General features: G+C 56.6%; 1 protein-coding gene across 1 annotated transcript; it reads left to right on the forward strand.

The window, feature by feature from the left end:
• The first annotated feature begins 396 nt into the window (after window positions 1-396).
• Window positions 397-4,393, forward strand: RRAS (RAS related). The gene is made up of 6 exons (XM_060651766.3): window positions 397-592; window positions 2,529-2,616; window positions 2,747-2,849; window positions 2,934-3,042; window positions 3,827-3,945; window positions 4,023-4,393. The coding sequence occupies exons 1-6, from the start codon at window positions 440-442 to the stop codon at window positions 4,105-4,107; spliced, it is 657 nt and encodes a 218-aa protein (XP_060507749.1). The 5' UTR covers window positions 397-439; the 3' UTR covers window positions 4,108-4,393.
• Window positions 4,394-8,629: the final 4,236 nt, after the last annotated feature.

Here is an 8,629-nt window from a genome sequence, read left to right on the forward strand (position 1 = left end):
CGAAGCCTCGGGGACGGTGCCGGGAGAAGCAGTCTCCGGGCTCTTCATTTGCATAGCACCTCCCCGAATGATCTTCCCGACCCGTCGGTCGAAAGAGTGAGAGCGCTTATTAGCATAGCCCCGCCCCCAGGGGCCCGCCTGCTGAGAGCGCGTGGCGCTGCTCTGGGTGAGCACAGTTCTTTCATTAACATATTCCCGCCCCATTTGGAATTCCCCTTCACAGCGAAAGCCTTTCCCCTTCCCTTATTAGCATAGCTCCTCCTTTTCCCTGGCCTTGCCTCCTCCCAAGTGTCCCAAGACTCGAGTCCTTCGAGCCCTTCTCTCCGGAGCTCGTGATTATGCAGTAGCCTTATTAGCGCGGCCCGCCCCTAGGCCCCGCCCGGCTCCCCCCCCCCCCCCCCCCCCAGGCAGTAGCGGCGGCGGCGGCAGCGGTGGCGACATGAGCAGCGGGGCGGCGTCCGGGACTGGGCGGGGGCGGCCCCGGGGCGGGGGGCCGGGGCCCGGGGACCCCCCACCCAGCGAGACACACAAGCTGGTGGTCGTGGGCGGCGGCGGCGTGGGCAAGAGCGCACTGACCATCCAGTTCATCCAGGTAGTGGGCCCTCACCCGGGGGGGTGTCCCCGGGACCCAGAACTGAGCTCTTTCTGAGACCCCTATTTCCCCTCGATCCATCACTGAGCACCTCTTATGAGACCTTCTAATCTTAAAAAACCCCCTCAGATTGTGACCCTGAGCCCTCCCAGGGCCTCCACCCCTTCCAACCCCTACACAAGGGGCATATACTGGCATCCTGAAACCCACCATCCCTCCTCCCAGCCCCCCGCTTCCCTGCTGACCTGGGCATCTCCTGGGAGCATCCTAAATCCAGAAGTCACCCCATTTAGACCCTAAGCACTCTCATAGGGGCCCCCACCCCCAGGTGCCACCTTCTCCTACCCTGAGCCCCATCTCCCCCAAACCCCAGATCCCAGCTTCCTGCCTGAGCCACCCAGAGCCTAACTGGGAGATTACCCCAGCCTAGATGCTTAGCTCCCTCAGAATCTAGAAATTATGCCCAGACTGCCTGGGACCCATCTGGGACCATCCAGTCCTGAGAGAGGCACTCTTAGACTCAAGGGATTTCAGAAACATCAGTGCCCCTTGGCCATTCCAGAGAACTGTAAGACTACAAGTCCTGGGGATCCCCCATCCCCCAAGACCCAGACCTCCCCCCTCTCCCCAGGGAAACCACCCACTCGTCCATCTTGAATTTTCCTCCACTCTAAATCCTTGAGCACCTCTCCGAAACCTTGGCTAGCCCCCAAATCATCTCCATCTAGGAAGCCCCAGATTCTTGACAACCCTGGAAAGACCTGCTCTTTGAGAGTTTCTTTGACCCTATAAATGCATCTCGGGGTGTTTGAGACTCTCTAGATATGCACCTATATTCTATGACAAACCTCCCAAAAGTGCACCTTTGGGGCTCTCCCCCGTTCTCACTCCTGAGCTTCTCCAGTTGTGTTCTGAAGACACGCCCCTAGTCCCCCCATGGGGGGGGGGGGGGGCCTGGTCCTACACCCTCCCTTCAGGACAAGCCCTCACCAAGCACCCCCACCCCCCACCAACAGGCAGGATGCAGCCCTCAGTCCCCCAGCTGCCAGATCACCCCTTCTCTCCTGAAAGATCCACCCCTGCCCAGGAAACCTTCACCCCATTCCCAAGGGAAACCCTCCCACCTTAGAAAAACCTTAAAAATTAGGTATCTGTTTCTGAGATGCTACCGCAGAGGCCCCTGGGCCCCAGACCCCTTGAGAGCCCCCAGCCAGTGCCTGCATGGACACCCTGGCCTATATAGAAAAAGGCCTCAGCCCTGGGCCCCTTGCACCCAGGGGCAGACCCAAAGCTGGCCAAAGGCCTGGCTGGAGGCTGGCCTGACCCAGGCAGGAAGGGAGGGGCCCAGACTTTGGGCGGGGCAGTTTCTCTACTGCTGGATTGGAATTGGGACCTTCCCCTGGGAGGAGACACTAGAAGCTGTGGAGGAGGAGGAGGGAGAGGGAGGAGGAGGAGGAAGAAGAAGGAGAAAAAAAGAGGGAAGGGGAGGAGGAAGGAGAGATCTAGTCAGGCAGATATTCTGGACAATAGCTCCCAATAACTGAGCACCTACTATATCCAGGCCATACATTAAATGCTTAACAGGAATTTCCCCGAAGCTCACAAATACGGGATTAAGTGAGTCCTATTTTTATCCTTAATTTCCAAATGAGGAAATTGAGTTTCAGAGAGGGGAAGTGATTTGTTCAATGCTGCACAGCCAGGACATAATCATGATGTAGGAGATGTATTTTATACTAGAAAGAGAGGACCAGGAGAGATTCAGAAAGGAGACAGGGTAGGGTGGGAGGAAGGGACAGAGACCCACAGAGAGAGGAACGGGGACCCAGAAAGAAGGGGGGAGGCAGAGAAAGGCAGAGCCCAGGGGCAGGGCTACATCATCTCTGCTGCAGCACTGAACGATGAGCAGTAACAGTGTCTTCTCCCTCCCCACCAGTCCTACTTTGTGTCTGACTATGACCCAACCATCGAAGACTCCTATACGAAGATCTGCACTGTGGATGGTGTCCCGGCCCGGCTGGACAGTGAGGGCGAGGGAGGCAGGGAGCGGGTGGGGGGATGGTGGTGGGGCTGAGGGCTCCTGGCGGGGGGGTGGGGGGGGGGCGGCCAGTGGGAACCCCATCCCCAAGGCAGCCCCTCTCCGCCCGTCTGCAGTCCTGGACACTGCAGGCCAGGAGGAGTTCGGTGCCATGCGGGAGCAGTACATGCGCGCTGGCCACGGCTTCCTGCTGGTGTTTGCCATTAACGACCGGCAGAGGTGAGGAGTAGAGGGCGGAGGAGAGGGGGTGGGGCGTGGGGCGGGGAGGGCGGCTAGACCTCACACCTCTGGCTTCATCCGCAGTTTCAACGAGGTAGGCAAGCTTTTCACGCAGATCCTCCGAGTGAAGGACCGAGACGACTTCCCCATCGTGTTGGTTGGGAACAAGGCAGATCTGGAGACACAGCGCCAGGTCTGGGACCCCCTCCCCCCTCCCTGCCCCACCCCGGGGGACCGCATCTCAAGCCTGGGAGGCTCCTTCCTGGGCTGCCTCCTCCAGCTCCCCTGGTCCTGCTCCCTCCACGGTCACACGCCATCACTAAATGTGTTGCTCCCAAGTTGGATCTCCTGAGTTCCCAGCCTTGCACACAGGACTTCCCAGGAGAGATGGCTGGACGGCAAAAAGGGCACCTGCCCCCCATCCCCAGGTCAGCCAGCCCCAACTCTGCTCCCTCGCCACCTCTAGTCAGCCTCTCACCCTGCCCCCCACTGTGCTGGCCCCTTCCCTGCTCACGACCCTCCCTGGCTCCCCAGCGCCCCCAGGAGAGAACTCCAGCTCTTCCACAAGAGGTGATACCCACCGTGTCTGGTCCCTTCCTTTCTGTTCACTCCACTTCCTATACACAGAGACTACGTGATTTCTACACAGAACTCATCTTTTAGATCAAGCTTTCGGGGGGTTCCAGCCTTCTGAGCCTTGCTCAGGCCTCTCCAGGGAACACCCAGACTTCCCTGAGGGGGGGGGGAACTCAGTTATCTGACGTTCAGAAGGACAAACGTCTCCAGAGCCTTCCCTGACTACTTAGGTGGTGCTGAGCCCTCTTGGCATGTCCCCCATGAGCTTCTGGGAACTTTTCCCTTGAGCCCCCCGCACTGCGTAACCCCCATTAGAGCATATAGTGTGATTTTCCGCCTCCCTCGGTTGGGACCCACCCTGAGTGCAGACACCCGACTCCTTCCTGTGTCCCCCCTCCCAGGTCCCCCGATCTGAAGCCTCTGCCTATGGCGCCTCCCACCACGTGGCCTACTTTGAGGCCTCGGCCAAACTGCGCCTCAATGTGGACGAGGCCTTCGAGCAGCTGGTGCGGGCCGTACGGTGAGCGGAGCTCCTCCCCTTCCGGTCATCCTCGTCCTCAGCTCCTGTGACCCAAACTCACTAGCTTCTTCCCACAGGAAGTATCAGGAACAAGAGCTCCCGCCCAGCCCACCCAGCGCCCCCAGGAAGAAGGACGGGGGCTGTCCCTGTGTCCTCCTGTAGCCCCGGCAGGCGGCGTGAGAGGAGCAACCAGCACGAGCTCTTGGGACCAGCTGCCCTCACCGAGCCTCAGTTTCCCCATCTGGGTTTCCCAGGATACACTACACCCCCATCTGTAATTCCTGGCTTCCTCCAGGACATCGCCACTGTGTGCCTTCTGCCAATATGCCTCCTTTCCCCACCCGAGCCCCTTGTTGGGGTGAGGGGCTCCCGGGCATCCGGGTCACTGCTGTATATAACTCCCCTCTCCACCCCTAGGGAAATAAACGTCACTGCCAATGTCAGAAAATGCTTTTTAGAACGGTTCAGGGGTGGTGGGTGAACTCAGGACACACCTACAACCATCCGATCTACAACCCTTTGCTTCTTGGGGAGGGAGGTGCGCAGGGGCCAGAGAACAAGCCAAGCAGGTGTCTGGACTCCTGCTTCATCTTCAACGGGACCACTCTGCCTTTTGTGTTTTGGTGGCACGGGGTTTAACATCTGAAATGTTTTTTGGGTTTTTTTTTTTTTTCCTGTTTGCCGTAAAGTTCTAGAACAGTACTGTTCAACAAGGTAGCCAGTAGCTACAGGCAGGTTTTTAAATTTATTGGATAGTGGTGTTCCAGAAGATTCCAGAATCTTGGAAACAGGCAGCCACTACAAACCCTGCCTGCCTCCTAACCACCCCCAATACATATTGAGAAAGACATTTTGGCTGCAGAAAGAAGGGACAGGTGGGTGGAATGGTGTCCAAGCAGCTGGCTGGCAAGTTCTCAGTTCCAGAAAGTTCCCAATTGGGCTGACTTCAGAGTCCAAACCCTCAATGACCTGGGGGCCAGCGTAGACACATCTCATTTGGGCATATGTCCTAGGAAGGGCTGAAGCGTGGGGCATCATAAGGCCACCCAAACAAGTTGCTAACTCGTTTGTTTGGGAGCCCTTGCATGCCCCCCATTCGACCCAAGACCCCCAATTCTGTGCTCTATTTGCTAACCTGAAACGCTGGCGCCAGACCTGGAGACCACCACGTGCCCCATCTCCCATGCCTGACAAGCGTCCCTGAACCCCAACACCTGGTCCACACACCTCCACTTGAGAATTGTCACCAATGATCTCCTCCCTGTCTCCCCGTATCTGCTACGTTTGGACAGAATCGCCGGGCCTGATTCCAAAGTCCTCCCCTCACACCCACCCCAGAACCCACTTCCTGGTTCAAGGGGAGACGAGGGCCCTCAGCAGCACCTCCATCTTCTCAGCTGTAAAATGGGGGTAATCACAGAGCTACTTCGGAGAGGTCTTTAGGAACCGGATCTGCACCCAGAAGACAAACACAGAGCTGGGAATATTGTGCTCTTTATCAGTGACGGAGGCCCCGCTGTCCTCCTCTTGCCCCAGAACCATGAATGTCCCTCTGTATTCCAGATTTGAACAATGATTAGCTAAATATCCCTTTCCGGGTTTCATTATCACAGAATCCTTGGCCTGCATTCAACCTTCCGCCTTGGGAATAAGCAAGGCTCCAACGTATTGTGCTACACATTCACTCCCTCTACCCTGACAGGGAGGGAATGGGGGGGGGGGGGGTGGAGTGGGGCGGTTCTATCACTTTCCAAACAAGGTCTGACATCGCCACCTAACCCCAGCCAGAGGCGAGGCGCTCTCAGCAGGGGCCAGTGGAGTCCTAGGCTGATGTCCCTTCCTCTCCCTGGGTCCCCGCCAACAACTGCGCGTACAGGAGACCAGGAGACCCGAGTCTTTTTTGCATTGTCGATCAGGGCCAAATTCTTGGCTGGGACACCCTGCTTCTTGAAGGACAAAGATGCACTTCGAAGAGGTGACCAAAGGGGCGCCTGGGTGGCGCAGTCGGTTAAGCATCCGACTTCAGCCAGGTCACGATCTCGCGGTCCGTGAGTTCGAGCCCCGCGTCAGGCTCTGGGCTGATGGCTCGGAGCCTGGAGCCTGTTTCCGATTCTGTGTCTCCCTCTCTCTCTGCCCCTCCCCCGTTCATGCTCTGTCTCCCTCTGTCCCAAAAATAAATAAAAAAAAAAAAACGTCGAAGAGGTGACCAAAGCTACCGCTTACGCCCAGCAAAAGGCACACGTACAGACCCACGCGACAACTGGCAGGCCATTTTCGGAAGGCTTGCGATCACCACCGTTCCAGAGCTCATCAGACAACAGTGAAGAGGCTGGCCTGGCCTAGTTGGCAGCTCTCTAGGCATGTGCATGCCTGTCCCACAGTTCCTGCCCTCCCCTGGGCTCTGGCGGGTCCTGCCAATGATTTGAAGCCTCTCGGGCTTTTGCTGTCCCTCCTTATCCATCTTTGCATCCTCTTCCCTTTCTGCCACCTCTTGGACTTCCAGCAAGCCCCTTGGGCTCGCCTGCCATGCGGAACGGGAGCTAAAGGCCAGGCAGTGCCAAGTGCATCGAACGCTGTTTTCCTTCACGTTGACAAAGTCCATTTGACAAATGACGAGACTGAGGACAGGGGCTGGGATCCAACTCACCTGGTTAGTGCTGGAGCTGGCATTCAAATTCGGGCAGTTGAATTCCAAGGTCCAACCACAAGGTACTCCTGCCCCCAAAGGGATGATACTGCCCCGCCACCCACCTTCTGAACAATCCACCCACTTTGTACAGCAGAGCTCCCGTGGGAGATCATGGTGATCTCGGAGGCTTTGGCTCTTATTTGACGGAACAGTCCAGAACCTTGAATATGCCACTGCCTCTCAGTGGCTGCACCCCAATGTGCTACAGGCCATGGTTCAAGGACACCGGTGGTCCGTCCTTACCCCTCCAAACTCAATTCTAGAAAGCCCACGGCCCAGGGGCACCTGGGTGGCTCAGTCGGTTGAGTGCCTGACTCCAGCCTTCAGTTCGGGTCACGATCTCGTGGTTCATGGGTTCAAGCCCCACAATGGGCTCCACGCTAACAGCATGGAGCCTGCTTGGACGCGCTCCCCTCTCTCTCAAAATAACTAAATAAACTTAAAAACAAAAGCCCACGGCCCACCACTGAGTCCCATTAAGATCCTTCAGCGTTACCGTAAAACCAGCAGAATCATTAATATCGGCCTAGACGATATCCAAGGTTGTAGAACAAACTGGGGCTCTTCCTCGATTTCACCAGGAAGGGAACCCATCTAGAATGCAGACGGTCTACCCTTAAATCTTACACCAGGTCAACACCTGCCGCACACCTATCATCACTGCTGAAGCCAGGGTTCTAGAATACCAACAGTCTGTTTTGGACAACTGTCCAGGCTCTAGAATGACAACAGCTTACTCACTACTTTCTAAAGCCAGGTTCCAGTTGACCTCCAAAGGTTGAACTCTTTAGAACACTGCTCCTCCAACCTGAGTGTCTATTAGAATCCTCCCAGGATTTTACTAAATAGTGGGTTCTGACTCAGCAGATCTGAGACTGGGCCCGAGCTGACGTTTTCTAGAAGGTCTCGTGGGACAACGGACATCACTCCAAGGGCGGCAGTCCTGGATCACACTTTGAGCAGCAGCACATCTCAAGAACCCAGGAAGCCATCCACCACTCCGTCTACTGGCCTCTCAACTGCCAGTCTGCTGGTGACCTTGGAGCTTCAGGGTTCAAGAGCACAAGAGACCCACCCTTCAGTCTACATTAGGCAACCCTCAGAAAGCTGGTCAACTCCCTACACCTGCCACAGCCTGTACCGGCTTAAAAACACATCTAAGAATTCCTGTCCTTTTCCTTCCTCAAAGCGGAGCTGAATTGCCCTCTGAGTGGGTACTGGGTTTAAGAACTCCCTTTCGATGAACAGTATGGATGAAGCAATGATATATTAGGACATAAAGGTCCTGTGGCTTCCTCCTTGCTCTCTCCCTGGGAAAAGCCAGCTGGCATGCTGTGAGGATACTGAAGCTGCCTCATTGTGGGGTCCACACGGCAAGGAACCGAGGCCTCCGGCCAACAACTGACCTGCACGCCTTAAAAGTAGATCCTTCGAGGTGCCTGGGTGGCTCAGTCAGTTCAGTGTCAGACTTCGGCTCGGGTCACCATCTCACGGTTCGTGAATTCAAGCCCCGAGTCGGGTTCTGAGCTGACAGCTCGGCGCCTGGAGCCTGCCTCGGATTCTGTATCTTCCTCTCTCTCTGCCCCTCCCCCACTCACACTCGGTCTCCCTCTCTCTCTCTCTCTCTCTCTCTCTCCCTCTCAAATATAAACAACAACAACAACAAAAAAAGTAGACCCGCCAATCCCAGTCAATCCCTTCGGGTTGCTCTGGCTGACCAGACTATAACCTCACAACGGACCCTGGGACACGAACCCCCAATTCCTGATCCTCAGAAACCAGAGGATAAAACGTTTCTTGTTTTAGGTTGCTAAATTTTGGGGTGGGCCAATTTTACCCAGCGAGACGTAGGGGTGCAACGACCCCAGCCCAACCACTGCCCGGGCTCCAGAAAAGCCATGTGCCAGAGAAGGCCAGACCCTCTCTCTGCCTGTGCCATCCCTCGGCCCACCCGGCACCCAGACGCCGTAGGACAGAGGCACTCCAGCCGGCCGA

The sequence above is a fragment of the Panthera onca genome, chromosome E2 (assembly GCF_046562875.1).
Source record: "Panthera onca isolate mPanOnc1 chromosome E2, mPanOnc1 haplotype 2, whole genome shotgun sequence".
Taxonomy (NCBI): Eukaryota; Metazoa; Chordata; class Mammalia; order Carnivora; family Felidae; genus Panthera; species Panthera onca.

What these genes read in the sequence shown, in the direction of transcription:
- RRAS (XM_060651766.3), top strand. Translation starts at nt 440, where the DNA reads ATGAGCAGCGGGGCGGCGTCCGGGACTGGGCGGGGGCGGCCCCGGGGC. An exon ending in TGTCCCGGCCCGGCTGGACA is followed by an intron (nt 2,617 to 2,746) that starts GTGAGGGCGAGG and finishes GCCCGTCTGCAG; the next exon opens with TCCTGGACACTGCAGGCCAG. An exon ending in GCCATTAACGACCGGCAGAG is followed by an intron (nt 2,850 to 2,933) that starts GTGAGGAGTAGA and finishes CTTCATCCGCAG; the next exon opens with TTTCAACGAGGTAGGCAAGC.